Source organism: Pimephales promelas, chromosome 9, assembly GCF_988280905.1.
Source record: "Pimephales promelas chromosome 9, fPimPro1.hap1.1, whole genome shotgun sequence".
Taxonomy (NCBI): domain Eukaryota; kingdom Metazoa; phylum Chordata; class Actinopteri; order Cypriniformes; family Leuciscidae; genus Pimephales; species Pimephales promelas.
This window is the reverse complement of record NC_142777.1, coordinates 1,447,959-1,468,264: the sequence shown is the minus strand read 5'-3', so window position 1 is coordinate 1,468,264 and position 20,306 is coordinate 1,447,959. Positions and strand designations below refer to the sequence as shown.

Genomic DNA, 20,306 nt, shown 5'->3' with positions numbered 1-20,306 from the left:
TGTTGGTGAAACTCACTGGTTACGTAGAAATATATCAATCGCTCATCACGTCCCACTTTGTTCTCTGCCGAGCACTTGTACATGGCCGACACATTGGCGATCTGAATCACCACACGGCCCACGGTCTGCGGACACAGCAGAGCACATTCCCATTAAAGATTAAACAGACATTGTTAAAGGAATAGTTCATGTTGTTACAACAGTCTCGAGGGAAGATATAGTGGAAATGAGGAAAATCAGCTTCTCACAGCTCCCAGGGTCACACACAGGAAGTGACCTCACAGGTGTGACAGAAAACAGGAAGTGAGTGCTGTGTTAATGTGTTTATTCCGTCTCCATCCAGGAAGCAAGAACTGGACGATGGGTTTAAATATTTTGAAAGTGGAAACTGTAACGCACACACACACACACACTCCCCCGGATGGCAAGTTTGGGAAAGCCGGCGGCACCGGGTTCAGGCTGCGGACACATCAATTAGGTTCAGACGTTTATGGGAAATCTTCAGGAAATAAGAATAGTTCAAACAGGAAGTGACACCTTTTCTTTCCCGTCCACCATCTCAGTCACGGTCTCCATGCTCTCGATCGGATTGACGGCCTGTTCGGGATCCAGATCTATCCAGTTCTGGCAGATGGGGATCCTGTCTCGCTGTCCTCTCCGACTCCTGCCAAAACACACACACACACACACAACGGTGAAGAACTGTGCGGTGACGCTTCATAACACTGTTCCTTCATTAGTGAACAACTACACAGGAACACATGAGTAACTATAGCGGCTTCGTTAGTTACAGCGCTCGGGTTAATGTGGACGTTCACTATTAGCTGATCAGTCACTACTGTATTCATCATCACTGAAGACTGCTAAGATCTACTATATAAGGGTTCATAGTTAATATTAATAATGCATAATGTATGATATAAGGTGATGGTGCCCCATTAGTCCTTCTAAAGGAATTAATAATAATTTTGATATTTATTCTAAAGTGAAGAGCTTGATAACAACCTAATATTGACTGAGATCATTATTATTTAAATGTATATGTATGAACTCTAAGAATATCAATAATGTGTGTGTGAGAGAGTGTGAGAGTTTGTGTGAGTGTGTGCGTGTGTTTTATATTTATATATATATATATATATATATATATATATATATATATATATATATTAGGGCTGTGCAAAAATTAATTGCAATTAATCGCATCCAAAATAAAAGTCTGTGTTTATATAATATATTTGTGTGTGCTGTATATAATTATTTTGTATATATAAATACACACACATGCATGTATATATTTAAGAAAATGTGTTATTCATATATAAAATATTTATATTTATATAATATAGATTATGTACAGTATATATGAAGAGTTCAGATGCAAAAGCCTCTAAGTGCCATTTGAAATTTTCTTCTAGAATGATCATTTTTATCAAGCTTGTATATTTAAGTTCAGTGATTTCACTTAAATGGCAATGAAGATTACCTATTAATTGTCATTTAAGTGAAATTACTGAACTTAAATATACAAGCTTGATAAAAATCATCATTAAAGAAGAAAATTTCAAATGGCACTTAGAGGCTTTTGCATCTGAACTCTTCATATATATATATATATATATATATACAGAATTTAAGCGCAAAAAATAATTCTTAAATAATTCTACATAATCTTATATAATTCTATATACATGCATGCATAGGTATTTATATATACAGCACACACAAATATATTATGTAAACACAGACTGCGATTAATCGCAGTTAATTTTTGCACAGCCCTAATATATATACAGTATATATACACACACACACACATACATACACACACACATATACAGTATATATATATATATATATATATATATATATAAATAATATTGTGTGTGTGAGAGTTTGTGTGCGTGTGTGTGTGTGTGCGTGTGCGTGTGTGTGTGTGTGTGTGTGTGTGAATATCAGGATGCCGGACAGCTCCCACACCAGGAAGAGCTCTGAGATGCGTCTGCCTTCCTGTGTGTGACGAGAGCAGGGTAAGGAACGACACACACACACACACACACACACGCAAGCCTTTAAATCATTCAAAAGAATTAACACAATGGGTCAAAAACCTATAAAAATAATATTATTAGACTATTTGTATCAATACTTTTCTTAGAGTGTAATAAATAAATGTATAGTCTTTTTTACAACATTTATAACACATCTTTTGACTTGAATGCCATCTTGGATACGTTTTTTTTTTACCAATTAGTTGTGGTGCATTCTGGGATTGCCAAGTTATTCCTGTTAAAGTCTTTATGTAAGGGAAGTTGCGCTGGTCTTTTCTCCTCTATCGTGTCGTACATCGAGTGAAACGCTTCAGGAACAAGAACACATGTGGGCGGGGCTTGAGTGTGTCTGTGGAATTGATTGGACGGTTGTGGTTTGCTATTGGCTGATCTCATGTGAGTGACAGGTTATAGCCCCGCCCTCGTCATCAGAAGAGAAGAGATGCTGCAGATTCTGAGGCGACATTATTAACACTATAATGATGTGCACCGATAAATCATTTAGAATAAACACTGCAATATTCAATTAAAAAATAAGAATTATTGATTTTGATTTCATGGTGACTCAAGATGATATCATAGAAAGCAACAAATGTATAATATCTCTTGACCTGTCCACAATCTTTACATACTGAGATACTGATCCGAAGTCAGCATGACGTAAAGCCAGTGTCACGATTCCTGTCTTGTGTGGACTTCAGTTATTTCCTGTTCCGTGCCATGTTTTGTAGTCCTTTGTAGTTTTTCTTGTTGATGAGTTCCCCCAGGTGTTTCTGATTAGCCACGCCCCCTTGTTCCCTTGTTTAGCTAGTTTGTCTGTGTATTTAAACCTCTGTGCTTCAGTTGTTGGGTTTCGGTTAGTGATGGGCAGATCGAGGCTTCGTGAAGCAATGAAACAGTTGAACCAAATGTGCTATATTGTTTCAAGGCTTCGAATCAATCCGACACCCGTCTCCACGGCGACACCTAGTGGTCAATTGCAGGTGTTGATCTGAAACAACCTTTACAACGAGCCATTAAAAAATGCGTTGTTTTTTTATTATTGTATTTTTTTAATATATGATGCTTTTGTAACCTCATAACTTTCATAACTTTGGTCATGAAAAAATAATATTAATAAAACAAATCAAGCCACAATGTCTCACTTTCTTATAGATTTTTATTTAAAAATATTAATTTCTCTGCTGTTCTTTCTATTAATCTGTATACATATATATACGGGGGGGGGGGGCTTTTTATAAAAAACACGCCTATCATGAGCAGCTACAGTGGTGTAGATGATAGAGCGTGTAGTTCGTGAAAGAGTTATTGATACGCTCGTACGTGAGTTCGAATCCGCCTTTTGCCGAACATATGAGTTGTAAAAAGTATTTAACCTGGTCTCTAGCGTTATATTTTGCCAATGAACTAAAATCGAAACCATTATATGGCTTTTGCCTTCATAAAACAGCACAAGACTTTAAAAATAGGCATTCTGTGTGCACTTTGCTCACACGATCAGTATGGTTATGTGTGATCTTTCCCGAACGACCTATCAATCAAACCTTGATTCGGCGGAGCACTCCACCTGATGAAACACTTAGAAGTTTAATTTAGACGTAGTCACGTGACGTGGGTGTTTTGAATCACGCTTCGGATCAGTGTTTCGAATCATCTCGCAAAGCTTCGGAACGTCTGTTTCGCGTCAGCTATCCTTAGTTTCGGTCGTTGTTTAACTGTAGCTGTGTTTCTGAGTTTCTTTGTTTTCCTAGGATTACCCTTTTGTTTGTTTATTATTATTATTATTAAAACTAGTGAATGCAATTGGATTCCTCCTTGCCTCACCGTTACAGCCAGATATATATGCATTTATAATGACAAGTATATTAGCGTTCACACCAATGCACAAACATGATCAGTTTCCTATAAATGTGCGCTATGGATCGCTGAGTTTTGGTTGGCTTTATTGTTCATCAGCTGGAGGAAATCATCTCTAAAGTGATCCAACGATCGTTATAGTTGTGCTGTGACTCTACAATTCTCCTACAATTACACTGATTATTTAAACTTTATAGTTACAGTCAAACCAAAAATCATTCAGACATCAGATATGATTGAGCTGATGATGTTTTCCTGAAGTGTGTTTTCTGCTCTTTTCACACACACACTGAACAACATGAAGCATTGCTTGAGCTAAACTGCTATTATCTAATTGTGCTGACAGATATTCAACATAATTCATGTGTGAGAGTCCAACAGAAGGACAAAACCAGTCAAATATCCACTGATCTGATCAGACAGAAGCATAGTGTCGGCCCAGATCCGGCCCACATCCGGGCCTACACTATCTCTCGGCCTCAGCTGTGAGTGTGTAAGCAGAAGCGAATCCGAATGATCACGCTGACGTCCCTCCAAACCGGATCAGATCCGGACGCTTCGATCCGCCTGTCTCCGGGTTTCCTGATGTTTAGACGACAGCCCTCGGCCCTTCACACGGCTCTCTCTCTCTCTCTGAACACTATAAATAAGCCTTATCTGCAGCGCGCGGAAGAAGAGCCGCCACTCGCTCAGCCTGCACTGCAGAGAAAATAAACACGGGCCGACCGCGAGGACAGCGCGGGCACGACGCCAACACTGAACTCAACGTCAACTCGATCGCACCAGATCCACTAGTCAATATCCTGAGACTTTACAGTAGGAGAGAGACTCACGCTTTTAGACTGTCTTACTTTTGGGTTTGAGTGTTTATTTTTAAAGTAGAGAAAAAGTAAAGTGAAGAGCCAGGATATTTCTAATATAAGTGAGATTGTAGTCGAGGGTGCAAATCATGGGCTGATTTTCATCTGAAAGTGAAGTACTCTTTTAACCTCTGCTGAATCATGCACACGCTCAGCTCTACTGTAAGCCAGGCGTGTGTGTGTGTGTGTGTGTGTCTTACGGGGCCCGGCGGGAGCTGTTGAGGCTGCAGGGGCTCCAGGGCCTCCAGTGCCAGCGGACCGAGGCCGGGGGGGAGCCGGTGGCGGTGCAGGTCAGGGTCTGGCGACTGCCCTTCCGGTACGGGTTGGTGGGTGTCGCCGCTTCCTTCTCGTGGATCTGAGGAGGAACTGCACACGCACAGCAGAGAAGACAAATGTCACTGTTTGCGGGAAAGACTAAAAAAAATCGGGTAGTTCACTTTTGAAAAAGCTTTTGCTGATAATTTACTCACCCCCGTGTCATCCGAGATGTCCATGTCTTTCTTTCTTCAGTGGAAAAGAAATGAAGGTTTTTGATGAAAACATTCCAGGATTTTCTCCATATAATGGACTTCAATGGGGACCAAACGGTTCAAGGTCCAAAAGACAGTTTCAGTGCAAACTGTTCAAAGGGCTTTAAACGACTCCAGACGATGAATAAGGGTATTATCAAGTGAAACGATCGCTCATTTAATAACTGAATGACAAAGTTATTTTGTTTTATTTTATCATTTTGATGAACGAGTTTTAACAGGAGAGTCACGAACAGGGCTGTAGCCAGTTTTTTACATTCAATAATAAAATGTCATGCTCACTGAATGATTAATTAGCCGTATTTAAACCACCTCATATGAGTGTTCGCAATTCGTTGCTGCGAGAAGCTAGCGCAGTGAACGGGGCTCGAGAGCGCGTTGTGAATGAGGGCGCGCGACTCGCGAGTGCAGCCTCCGTGTTGCCAGATCCACCTAATGGAAAGGTGCAGTAATCTCCTGGACCTGTTTTTCTGATTTAATGTGACACTTTAGGAAGTTATTAAAGTGGAAAGCTGAATGTTAGGGTTAGTGATATATTCATATTATTTCCAAAACACAAGCTTTGAACTAATTTCGGATTATTATTATTTTAATTATTTTGTTTTGCTTGTTTTAGTAGCAATATCTGGCAACATTACTGTTGGCGTTAAAAAAATAATAATGATTAAAAAAAGCTTATAGACAAAGTGCAATTGCATAAAGCTACCATATTCGGTAAGACAAACGCAATGATCATCGTGATTATCTGTAAGAAATGTAGGCTATAACAAAAACAATAGCATAATAGGCTACAGATCTGTATGTTACAGAATGAAATTTGCCATTGGTCAGCTGGAAGACCGCTCATGCTGTTTCACAAAGTCATCATAAATAGGTTTGTTTATGTGTTATTGTGTTATTTTAGTGTTTCACTACAAGAATTAAAGCAGTGTTTCTCAACTAGCAATCTACAGTATTCAGCCAGTATATTTGTGTTTGATCTGTGTGAATTACAGAAATATAAGACTTTAATTGACCTACTTTTATTCTATATTTCTTTGCACGAAACTCTCCAGAAAGTGCCATTTAATGGGTTTTAAAAAAAAAAAAAAAAATCCCAGACCCCCCTTGAGAGACTGCCCACACATAATTAAAAATGTTTTACCTGTATATATATATATATATATATATATATGGCAAATTCCTGCCATATATAAGATAATTTTCAGACCCTGGTTACGGCCTTGGTCACGAACGCGCATCACAGAACAGAGCAAGGCGAGCTTATAAACATTTGAGCTTATAAAACTTAAACTTTGTTATTTATTTATTAAACGAGCGATCGTTTCGCTTGATAAGACCCTTATTCATCGTCTGGTGTCGTTTAAAGCCCTTTGAACAGTTTGCACTGAAACTCTCATTTGGACCTTGAACCGTTTGGACCCCATTGAAGTCCATTATATGGAGAAAATCCTGGAATGTTTTCATCAAAAACCTTAATTTCTTTTCGACTGAAGAAAGAAAGACATGGACATCTTGGATGACACGGGGGCGAGTAAATTATCAGCAAGTGTTTTTTTAAAGTGAACTACTCCTTTAACCCAACTTTGGGTCAAATATGGACAAACTCAGCCGTTGGGTAACATTTAATAACATTTTTTGGGGGTTTGTTTACATTTGACCTAAAGTTGGGTTAAAACAACGCAGCATTTTCAAGTAATTTGGTGAGGTCAATTTGTAAAGTAAGACACGGCGTCAGCGTTGTACAGATTCACGTTTATAAAAACTAGAAGGAAGAGATGATCGGTTCACGAGCGGCTTTAACCGAGTCTGTCAGACACAGTGACGGTATGCATTGTTTAAATTTCTTTAAAAATGACCAAATTTGAAAGTTGAGATTTTGTTTCATATCAAAAGTGTGTGTATGTGTGTTTCACTGCGTGAGAACATGGTGTGGCGTGACTTGGACATAGCAACAGTAACTAAAGGAGGCGGGGCTTTATGAAATGGCGAATTAAGGTGGATAAATGTCCCTTCTAGTGTTTGGACCATACCTACAATCTTTACGTTTCCAGCTCAGATTTTTAACCACTGGGCTACACCAATAATCATAGATATTCATAGAAACATCTATCACAGATTGAGAGAGTTACCGTTGACGACGAGAGTGAAGTTGAGTGTTTTCTCCAGGGCCGCCGGTGTGTTTTTCAGGATCAGTGTGTATTCTCCAGCGTCTTGCTTACACACATCTCTGATCTCCAGAGCCTGATGCTGAACCTTAAACCTGCTGAACTCTGGCCGTCTGCTGACCAGCCTGCCGTTCTTATACCTGCACACACACACACACACACACACACACACAGAGAGAGAGAGATCACTTAACCCTTGTGCATCCTTATGGACATTTTTGTTCTTTTCAGTTTAGTTTTTTTGATCACTTTGCCTGTGTTAAAACTAACTGCAAAAAACTTGGCACAGGTGTGTATTTTTATTGGAATTTTACTATTTCACAGTCATTTTCTTAAAAAAATATTTTTTGCATTAGGTACAAAAAAATACTCACTCTCAGCGCCTTTTGGACAAAAATGTCCCCATTGAAACCCATTAAAACTGCCATTTTTAATCCCCGGTTCAGTTAACTATGAAATTATGCAATCTTTGTTAAGAGGCTTTCATTCTGATGGCAAGGCTTCAAAATTTTATTTTTTACTATTTTTTATCAGATGGTGCCATTTTTTTTAAGTTTGGCCTATAAAACAAATATCGCTTTATTCCTGTTTTCTACTACAGAGCCAACTGGATAAATTATGCACGAAGCAGTGTCAGAAACAGTGTTTGTGACATTTTTGTTTGCATTGTGTGACATTCCTTTCTAAGAAAACAAGATATTCAACCGGAAGAAAATAAAATGGCACTTGATTTTATCCATTAACATTTAATGGCGGGTGAAAAGTGTCCCTGGTGACGTCAGCTGAATAGCTGTTATGATAAGAAACATGCGCTCAGAATATGCAGTACGGCAAACACAGGGTTCAATCTTTGAGGCCTTACCACTGAGCTTCGGGAGAGGGGTACGCCGACACTTTCACGGGCAGCAGGACTGACTTTTGTCCCTCTTTGGCCTCGATGATCGATCCGTTCCTGTAGTCCAAGCTGATGAAAGGCTTCTCTGTGTCGAGTTATGGAGAAGTACACTTACACATGTTTACATCTAAATTACCTGGTTCTATTCAAGTAAAAAATCATGTTTAATTTTGCCGAATCAACCGAAATACATAAATTTTTTACAGTATGTCAACAAAATAAATTTGTATGGGTTAAATCGAGTAAAAATACTATTTAAGGTAGCAATGTTGTATTTAAAGGAGGAGTTCACTTCAGAATTAAAATTTCCTGATGATTTACTCTCAAGATGTTCATGTGATTCTTTCTTCAGTCGAAAAGAAATGAAGGTTTTTGATGAAAACATTCCAGGATTTTCTCCATATAATGGACTTCAATGGGAACCAAACGGTTCAAGGTCCAAAAGACAGTTTCAGTGCAAACTGTTCAAAGGGCTTTAAACGACACCAGACGATGAATAAGGGTCTTATCAAGCGAAACGATCACCAATTTAATAAATAAATAACAAAGTTTAAGTTTTATAAGCTCAAATGCTCGCCTTGCTGTGTTCTGTGATGCGCGTTTGTGACTCTCCTGTCAAAATGAACAAATCTTTTCCTGAATCAATTCGTTCGTTTCGTTCGTTGAATGAACCAAATGACTCGGAAAAAGATTTGTTCATTTTGATGAACGAGTTCGAACAGGAGAATCACACAGAACGGAGCAAGGCGAGCATTTGAGCTTATAAAACTTAAACTTTGTTATTTATTTATTAAATGAGCGATCGTTTCGCTTGATAAGACCCTTATTCATCGTCTGGAATCGTTTAAAGCCCTTTGAACAGTTTGCACTGAAACTGTCTTTTGGACCTTGAACCGTTTGGTTCCCATTGAAGTCCATTATATGGAGAAAATCCTGGAATGTTTTCATCAAAAACCTTCATTTCTTTTCGACTGAAGGATGGACATCTTGGATGACATGGGGGTGAGGAAATTATCAGTAAAAGTATTTTTGAAAAGTGAACCAAGTTCATCGCAGGGTTCTCTGTGAGCTACCGTGAACGATGACGACAGTGGTAAGATGCCGAGTCTTCTCCACAGTGCTGGCCGAGCAGGTGTAGTATCCGCTGTCGTCCACACGGACACTCGGGATCGTCAGGATACTGGAGGCTTCCGTGGCGTCCGACAAGATGTTACGCACCGGCTGAAAACTGGCCGGCCGGTTCTCCTGTGACAAAACATCTCTGATCAGTGCTCAAGGAGTCATAATATGCATGCAGTTTTCCTAAGGAGATTGCCCTATGTTCACATTTCTACTTTTTGTTTTCTTTGTGCTATGCAGTCTTTCCTTTCTGTATCACAATGACATGGTCTGTCAACAAATTACAGTACAAACAGTAAAAGCGTAACTGTGAATCTGGTCCAGTCTCTTGCAATCAAACTCCCACACACACTAAGGTGAGTAACCTACAATTTACAATAATGGTCATCAAAACTTGATCCACAGTTTACATCAGAACATCTCTGCTATATTGACAACATGACTAAGCAATTTGACACTTTGTCTTACACAATGACACTGACATGTTCATGGACAAAGATATTTACTTTTGAAAGATGAACTGAGAACACCACACACTAGCTTTTCCCTCATTTTATAAGGTCACTGTAGCCACTGAAGAATTGTCTTATATCACAGGGACTTATTGAAGTCGTTTTTTTCTAACATTAAGAATTTTTAATGTCTCGATTTTTAAAGAATCTCATTATTAATGCATAAAAATCAATGTATTATTTAAATTCTAAATTATTTATACATCTAAAACTTATTCACTAAAACTTTAAAGTAGGCTTTTGCCTAAATAACATTCACTAAAAATGAGAAATGCATTTGTTTTTATTCATTTATTAGGGCCGAGCACAGATGGTGAGAGCACCCTATTGTTTTAGATCTGTTTATTATTATTTTTCTTCTCTTAAAAGAATCACTTTTTAGAGGGCCTTAACATGCTCAAAAACTCATGAATCTCAAGTGGTGAAAATGTACGTGTGATATGTTTTTCAAAATTGGGTGGGGCAAATTCTTTAAATTATTGTTTCAACGTTTCACGTACAGGTATGAAATTTGGTGCATACATGTAATGACCCAATACCTACAAAAAAGTCTCTTGGAGCATAGCCCTAAACACAACAGGAAGTCAGCTATTTTGAACTTCCTCCTAGATTTTGTGCATTTTTCGTAATTTCCTGATGTTGTACTTTACCAAACTCCTCCTACAGCTTTGATCTGATCCTCTTCAAATTTGGTGAGTGTAATCATAAGGCCCGTAAAACGTTAAATTGCGAAGATCTTGAGTTTTCGTCGAAGAGTGTGCCATTGGCGGCCTGACAAATGTACACCCAATTTCAGCCTTTTGGTGATTTGTGAATATGCCATATAGGTCAATATTGCTTGCAGTTCCGATGTTGATAGACAGCCTGCAGTAACTCAGGCATACAGTGTCCGATCTGCACCAAACTTCACATGTTTGATAAGAGTCCTGTCCTGAACACATGACCATGTTCATATTTGGTTATAGCAATAGCGCCACCTGCTGGTAGCAGGAAGTTTCCAAATACAAATCCTTTGACATAGTCCTGCTATATTCTTTATCATTACATACTGCCCACCGCGCTCTGTCTTCCTAAAACCGCCGGGTGGTGGCGGCACGGGTGCGAGGGCCCTTTTCATCGCTGCTTGCAGCTTTAATTCAACTTTGTTCTTGGTTTTTGTAAGTATACAGTGATAAAGTGCTTAAAAACATTACAATTTACTTAATGCTTATAATTTGCAAACTATTGGTTTACAGTTCATTTTAAAGTGTATATATTGTAGTTAATATATTAATAGGCTACATACAAATAGTAAGTTCTTCATTCATTGTCACTGTAATTTACAAAATTATTATTGTTTAATTAGCTCATATGTAAACAGTTAGATACTGATTTGCATGCTTTGTTAACAACTTATTGACCATATGAGTGATGTACAGTATTTTAAACCAGTAGTAAAGGAGTTGTTGATGGTTAATAGTTCTCTCTTTCGATTAGGCCACGATTAAGTGCTTTAAAGAAACCTTTTTTTAATTAGAAATGAATTGCATTAATATTAAGTGTTCCTTAAAATGTATGTAAATGCATATGTATAGAGATAATATATAAACCATGAAGCTAATAGTTTGCAAATACAGTACTTCATTACTGTAAACTTATAGTAAAGTGTTTCCAATTACGAATGTTCATTGTTTATGATGTAAAAGTTAGATTCGCTGTCTTTTATTTACTGTTACAGAAATTCGGTTTCGTTTCCTTTTGTTCCTGTTTCCGAATTTTAAAAAAAATATGCTAATTTTAAACAACAAATGATTCTAATAAGTAACTAGATCAGAGCGTTTGGGGTGTGAATGTGTGTATTTTTACATTGTAGAACAAAACGTCCAAGTATCATCAGCTTATTGGGGACTTCACAACCCCAACACTTTATTAAAATAAAGTCACTTAAAAAATAGTATTAATTTTCCTACTTCTTTGGCAACATGTGACCTAAACATGAAATGCAAAAACAGGAAATTAAAAATGAAATGCTTGAATATTGAGACAGCGTAAATAATGTGCTGGTAGGTGTATGAGTGGTAGCAGCACAGGAGTGTAATAATGAACATGATGGTTTGGAGAGATTTATTACTACAGAACGCAATCGCTTTTGCTCACAGGCCTTCTTTTATTCAACACAAATGAATCAGATAAATGTCATGTACTGTGAATTGGACAGGTCACGATGTCTCTGATAAGTGTGTGATTACCTTCTGTCCAGGATAGTCCCAGAGGAACTCGACGCCGGTGTTGAACTCGACGCGTGCGGTGCAGTTGAGCAGGAGAACGCCTCCCTTCATGAGCTCCACCGGAGAGTCCTCGGGGAACAGCTTGAGCTGGTAAAAGCGCAGGCCTGTCGGTGTTGCACACATGCTTGATCAGAGCCGTGTGTTCCCTTTACAACTAAAGTGATGTTTATCCATGCAAAAGTCTCTAGTTTCTATAGATGCTCTGTGTTTTAATGTGTTTTTATGCAGTGCGAGGGTGTTCTGAATGGTTCGAGTCCTCCTTCAGTCGTGCATCTGAAATAATGGTGTCGTGTAGTATAAATACACTCTCAGAAAAAAAAGGTACAAAAGCTGTCACTGGGGCTGTACCCTTTCAAAAGGTAACCTTTTGTACCTAAAGGCTACATATTGGTACCTTAATGGTATATATTAGCGCCTAAAATGTACATATTAGCACCTGAAATGTACATATTAGCAACTAAAATGTACATATTAGCGCCTAAAATGTACATATTAGCACCTGAAATGTACATATTAGCACCTAAAATGTACATATTAGCACCTTAAATTTACATATTAGCGCCTGAAATGTACATATTAGCACCTGAAATGTAAATATTAGCACCTAAAATGTACATATTAGCACCTGAAATGTACATATTCACACCTAAAATGTACATATTAGCACCTGAAATGTACATATTAGCACCTGAAATGTACATATTAGCACCTAAAATGTAAATATTCACACCTGAAATGTACATATTAGCACCTGAAATGTATATATTAGTACCTAAATTGTACATATTAGCACCTGAAATGTACATATTAGGACCTAAAATAGACATATTAGCACCTGAAATGTACATATTCACACCTAAAATGTACATATTAGCACCTGAAATGTACATATTAGCACCTGAAATGTACATATTAGCACCTAAAATGTACATATTAGCACCTGAAATGTACATATTCACACCTAAAATGTACATATTAGCACCTGAAATGTACATATTAGCACCTGAAATGTACATATTAGCACCTAAAATGTAAATATTCACACCTGAAATGTACATATTAGCACCTGAAATGTACATATTAACACCTGAAATGTACATATTAGCACCTGAAATGTACATATTAGCACCTAAAATGTACATATTAGCACCTGAAATGTACATATTCACACCTAAAATGTACATATTAGCACCTGAAATGTACATATTAGCACCTGAAATGTACATATTAGCACCTAAAATGTACATATTAGCACCTGAAATGTATATATTAGCACCTAAAATGTACATATTAGCACCTGAAATGTACATATTAGCACCTAAAATGTACATATTAGCACCTGAAATGTACATATTCACACCTAAAATGTACATATTAGCACCTAAAATGTACATATTAGCACCTGAAATGTACATATTAGCACCTGAAATGTATATATTAGTACCTAAATTGTACATATTAGCACCTGAAATGTACATATTCACACCTGAAATGTACATATTAGCACCTGAAATGTACATATTAGCACCTGAAATGTACATATTCACACCTAAAATGTACATATTAGCAGCTGAAATGTACATATTAGCACCTGAAATGTACATATTAGCACCTAAAATGTACATATTAGCACCTAAAATGTACATATTAGCACCTGAAATGTACATATTAGCACCTAAAATGTACATATTAGCACCTGAAATGTATATATTAGCACCTAAAATGTACATATTAGCACCTGAAATGTACATATTAGCACCTAAAATGTACATATTAGCACCTGAAATGTATATATTAGCACCTAAAATGTACATATTAGCACCTAAAATGTACATATTAGCACCTGAAATGTACATATTAACACCTGAAATGTATATATTAGTACCTAAATTGTACATATTAGCACCTGAAATGTACATATTCACACCTGAAATGTACATATTAGCACCTGAAATGTACATATTAGCACCTGAAATGTACATATTCACACCTAAAATGTACATATTAGCAGCTGAAATGTACATATTAGCACCTGAAATGTACATATTAGCACCTAAAATGTACATATTAGCACCTAAAATGTACATATTAGCACCTGAAATGTACATATTCACACCTAAAATGTACATATTAGCACCTGAAATGTACATATTAGCACCTGAAATGTACATATTAGCACCTAAAATGTAAATATTGGCGCCTAAATTGTACATATTAGCACCTGAAATGAACATATTAGCTCCTAAAATGGACAAAAGTTTACTTTTTGAAAAGGTACAGCCACAGTGACAGCTTTTGTACCTTTTTTCTGAGAGTGTACGATGTGTAGTGTGCACACTGAAGATTCCAAAAAGAATGTTTAAATGAATAAAAAATTGACTTATTAAAGTGTGGAATGCTGGTCTTTAATTAGTATGTCATTAGACGCAGTGTCTCGGTCCCTGTTCTCAGGGAACAAAGGTTACAGTTACAGACATTTTCTTTATAATCAAGACATCATTTTGAGGAAGGTTTATTTGTTCATCTCTCAATCATTGCATTGCATTATATGATAAATATCATCTTACTAAGACATATTATTGGCAGAAATTGATATGTATATGCATTTTCTATAAGTACCTGCCATAAAGATCTCATTGATTTACATTGCAAGCTTCTGCACCAAATTGCATTTATTCCCTCAGTTTGAGTCTCTGAATAAAACAGAGCTGTTTTTCCTTCATGTTCTCACGATAATTACAATATGAGGTCTTCTTCACTGCAGTCCTTTCTATGTGTGTGTTCAGCATCAGTAATAACCTCATTAATCTGAATAAACCCCACTGTGACTTTGTGAGCTGTTGGTAATTTGTACATTTGAACCGGTCCAAACAGAGCAAACAACAGCATGAGGTGAATGTCATTAGACATGAAGTGTTTATTCAGGAGGTCAGCTGGTGAAGACGTGATCATTCCTTCTCAACTTTTCATTTTCCCCTCTCGCGTAAAAGAGGCTATTGATCTTGGCGAATGTTTCGTATGAGCCACACTTTAGAAGAATGACCTCGTTTATCAGGGTATCATGAGACATCCCACAGCAGGATGGGAGAAGATCCCAGAGCCAGAAAACCAGCTCAACCTCACAGACAAATCTGATGGAGTGAGTAAAAACACCTTGTTTTCAATGTCATATGAAACGTGAAGTCACAGATAATTCTACCTAATCAATCAAGTCACACTTCAGCAAGTTAAACGACAATCTATATGGCGCACAACCCAGGAAAACAAGTTCCTAGATCAACAAGCTTTGTTATTTCTGGAACAACCAATCACAGACGCTGTTTAATAATGCTGTTCCCACCCAAACATAAGCGCATGATCTAAAGAATGGGATTAAAATGTCATTGCTCAACGTAATTTGGACATGATTTTCTGCCAAATGGTTTAAATGTAAAATATAAATGATCCTTCTTGGCAATACCACTTTTTGAAACACATTTCAATCCATGTACAGTATTTCCAACCCGATCTCACAACCAAATAGTACGAATTCGACAAATGATTAAAAAGTGGCTAATTCGTAACAATTCGTACGACGTCACTCGTACGAATTAGTACGAGTTTGCTAAATCGTACATATTTTACGAATCGGCCAATTCGTATGAATTCGTACAAATGACCTACCCCATACCCCACCCCTAAACCTACCCATCACGTGGGTTTAGACAAATCGTACAAATTCGTACGAGTGAGGTCGTACGAATTAGACACTTTTTAATCATTCGTCAAATTCGTACGAATTGGTCGTGAGATAGTGTAGGTATTTCCATGTAAAACAGAGTATTTAAACTCGTCAATAGCATCCTTACATATCCGGCTTTTCCCCCTAACCTATTATTATTTGATATTATTGCTATAATATTATTACATTAATGTTAACCATGAACCCTCTTATTATATTTGACCGCAAATGAATTTGGTCAATTTTTAAAAAAATTCTCTTTTTCCAATTGGTATGAATCTTTCTACGACTCTTAACACTGTCTAGATCTACCAAAAAAAAAAATATTTTGGAATGATATGGAATGGTTTTTATGTTAGCATAAAATAAATGCCAACACTCTTTATCTTCATAGAGAATATACAAAATTCATCATTAAAATCTGAAACAACGAAGAAACAACGCGGATCACATAGACAGAAATAAAGTGGCACACTTCCAAAAATGCAAAAAACATCCACAATGCACACATACACACACACACACACACACACTTCAAATACCAACACCTTCGGTAAACAGTAAACACCTCCAGTGCACCACCAGTTACTGTTCCTAATTGTTCACCAAAAAAAAAAAAAAAAATCCAATCAGTTTTTTTTTTTTAGGAAATCACTTATCTATTACAAAGATTTTATTTTTGTTACTGCTTTATTTGCTCATTTGTTATTCCTGTTCAGTTCATTGCATTTTTATGGGTTTTTTTCCTATATGTAATATAACTGTTCATTTCTGTTCATTTTTGTTCTTTTACAGTTCGTAACTGAAACGTTGATTTAAAATTATAGAATTATATTAAAGACAGATAATTTAAATAAATGATCAAGTCTAAAGACTCCAGAATTTCTCTTTGTAACATCTTGTTCAGGTTTGATTCCAATCATAATGTAACATTATTGAAAAAATGTTTGTCAGTACAAAAAATACTTAATTTTGACAAATAAGTTTTTTTTTGTTACAATTGTGATTTTATAATATTTATATATGAATCCAACTAGAAAAACTTGTGAAATATATAAAGTTTGGTTAGTCAAATTGCAAATAGCTTATAGTGGAGGTCTATGGCCATCTAGTGGTTAAAGTGATATTTTTTTATTTTAAAACGGCATTTTCCCAAAAATTGTCAAAAATCTTACATTAAACCATGTAAAATTATCCATGTTATCTCCATGAATGAAAATTAGAAATCTGGGTCTTTTATAAAGTGAATTTTACATACAATGCCGTTTTTTTGTAAAAAGCCTATTTAAATAAATATTTATTTATTAATTTATAGAAATGTAAAAGATATCAAAAATCCTCCAAAAACTGCAGAAATATTGAGTAAAAACATTAATAAATAGAGTAAAATTACATTTGTAAAAAAAAAAAAATTATTATACTGCCACAAAATTAAATGTTATTGTCTGGGGTCCCTGGAGACCCCAAAGATAATGAGTGTAGACACAAATGAAGACAATAGAAGGGTTAAATTAGTGTGTAAACTACAGGCAGGATTTTAGAAAGGCTGCATTATCTACAACTGTGGTTCCCTTTCAAGGGAATAAGTCGAACAGCCCTGCATGATTGCGTCTGTCAAGCTCAATAAATATATATATATATATATATCATGTCCATATCAAACGATGTATATCAAACACGTCGAAAGAGTTGTAGTCTCACACAAAATCTAACCGTATGAAAATTATACCAGCTAAATTGTAGCATTCTTTACACGAAAAAATTCAGAGACAACATATGTTCGCATTCATTGCAAAAACGGGATTAGAAAAGAATTATTTTCTCTCATTCACTTGCATTGATGATTTTTCAACCTAGAGGTTGAACCATACTGACCAAAAATATGCAATTTGCTGCAGATGCTGATATTCATATGGACAAAAAGTAAAAGCTCGTAATGTAAATCGATTAGATATTTATAAAGGAAGGCAGATACTTACATAAAATGCATTTGAATCTGCCAATAATATGTCTTAGTAAGATGATTTAATGCTATGATCAAATTACAGCCAATGAAGCGAATATTGAACAGGTCTTACCTGTGAGTTGCACCAAGTATAATTTGGATCTGTGCTCGGTGTTCTGGACGGAGCAGAAGAAGCCGAAAAAGATGGAAGTGTGGTCATAGACGTGCATGGGAACCGACCAGCCCTTTTTATTATCCCAGGTGATGTCACTGCCTTCTAAAAGCAACGGAGGCTCCCTGTACTGTACCAACGACAACAACATTCAATTAAACATCAATCAAACTCAATCAGACCAATGCTGCAATCTAATGCATGAACAAAATGCAAGCCTTATATTATGATCAATCGAAGTGAAAAATATTATTTGTATCTTTGAAAATTAAGATGCATGATCATTTGGGGGAAAAAAGCATCGTATTAGCGAAATTTCATGGACAAAAGAGGACCTTTGTTCGTTGTCTATAGCATATGTGCTGTATAAGTCACGTTCAAACCAAGCAGTTTTCTGTGAACACGAGTGAAATCTGCAAGGGGATCTTGTGCTCTCTCACACAAAACTTCCAATTTCTACTGACATTTCGCCTGTGAAACACTGAGAAACAGAAAACGTGAGCCTAATTTTATTCTACTCTCTATGAGTCCATTCGAGTCACATCCGAGTTCTGCATCTCGTTTGCTTTAGATCAATATATTCTGTCATCATGTCACTCAAAATTCCCCATCGAACAAACTGTCAAAGCAGCTCCTTTACATTAAATCAAAAAGCTGTCAAGTTCTGCTGCAATTCTGATGAATTATGTCAAGATTTGAACCCTTTCATGCTGAATAAAAGCTGTAGCGCTAGACTATCCCACCTGACACTCTTATAACTAACTACTGAGTGTTTAAAACGCTCAAGTCTTGCCGCCTCATAGCTGCACACTGTCTCTGTACATGTTTCATAACTATCTGTTGGAGGGTGATTTTTTCATAGTATTCATCGAAAATGAACAAATCTTTTTCCGAGTCAATTCGTTCGTTTGTTCGTTGAATGAACCAAATGACTTGGAAAAAGATTCGTTCATTTTGATGAACGAGTTCGAACAGGAGAGTCACGAACGTGCATCACAGGCGAGCATTTGAGCTTATAAAACTTAAACTTTGTTATTTATTTATTAAATCAGTGATCGTTTCGCTTGATAAGACCCTTATTCATCGTCTGGAATCGTTTAAAGCCCTTTGAACAGTTTGCACTGAAACTGTCTTTTGGATCTTGAACCGTTTGGTCCCCATTGAAGTCCATTATATGGAGAAAATCCTGGAATGTTTTCATCAAAAACCTTATTTTTTTTGACTGAAGAAAGAAAGACATGGACATCTTGGATGACATGGGGGTGAGTAAATTATCAGCAAAAGTTTTTTCAAAAGTGAACTACTCCTTTAATGCAATGCTGGAAGTTGAAACACAAAAGGCTGAACTCAGGGTTGAAAAAAATTCTAAAAAAGAAATTTTGAAGAGCCGATATCACGTTGCACTTTATTACTTCTGATGATTTTATTTACGTTTACGTTTTATTTACGCCGTATGTGACTTGAGTAAGCTGAGGGCTGAAAGTTACACTTATTCTGTCAATCATGGATTCAATCTCTTAAAGCTAAAGATTCCCTCAGAGAGATGTGTGTTGGAGGACTTACCAAGAAGAGAGTGACTTTCAGGTCCGGATCTGAAACCAGACATGGCACTTCAATGTGTGTATCCGAGTTCGTTATGAAGATGGTCTCCATTTCACTCCCATTCCTCATGATGAATGGATTTTGTGGGTCTGTTTGTTTAAAAGAAAGTGACGTTAGTTCAGTCCCCTGTCACCTCAAATCAAGCCCCACGTAAAAACATCTTTTTTTTTGTTAAGATGTTTAATATTTGAGCTGTGATGTTGGTGGATCGACAAGAGTTGTCATCATGTTAGCACATGCCATTTTTTAAAGACCCCCTGTGGTGTAAATCCAGCGTTTAATGTAGTTTATGTGTGTATGTGGTGTTTTTAATCCGCTTTAACACACACCATGTGTAAGTTGATAAGTGGACAGCATTGCTGAGTATTTCCTGCAGTGAACCAAAGACAGTCTCAAAAACACGCTTTGAAATCACGACCTTGTAACCAATCAGTGAGTGAGTGGAGGCGGGGCTCATTTGCATATTCATAGAACCATGCATATACTAAATGATGTGAGGGTGTCGAGTTACATTCAAGATACATTCAAGGCATGAAGACATTATTTTTTTTCAAGGAAAAAACTTTTAAATATGTCATTTTGGAGATCGAAGATGAAATGATTGACT

General features: G+C 36.6%; 1 protein-coding gene across 3 annotated transcripts in view; it reads right to left on the bottom strand.

Annotated features, from left to right (window-relative positions):
* The window catches only part of flt4 (fms related receptor tyrosine kinase 4), an 87,005-nt gene that overhangs the window by 32,704 nt on the left and 33,995 nt on the right, over positions 1 to 20,306 (bottom strand). For all 3 annotated transcript variants that reach the window (XM_039653770.2, XM_039653771.2, XM_089134661.1), the window contains 9 exons: positions 19,661 to 19,788; positions 18,059 to 18,227; positions 12,221 to 12,363; positions 9,435 to 9,606; positions 8,329 to 8,446; positions 7,431 to 7,606; positions 4,969 to 5,134; positions 538 to 664; positions 17 to 125 (listed from right to left, as the gene is read on the bottom strand). In XM_039653770.2, the coding sequence (XP_039509704.2) occupies positions 17 to 125; positions 538 to 664; positions 4,969 to 5,134; positions 7,431 to 7,606; positions 8,329 to 8,446; positions 9,435 to 9,606; positions 12,221 to 12,363; positions 18,059 to 18,227; positions 19,661 to 19,788 (1,308 nt within the window). The remainder of the gene's footprint in view (positions 1 to 16; positions 126 to 537; positions 665 to 4,968; positions 5,135 to 7,430; positions 7,607 to 8,328; positions 8,447 to 9,434; positions 9,607 to 12,220; positions 12,364 to 18,058; positions 18,228 to 19,660; positions 19,789 to 20,306) is intronic.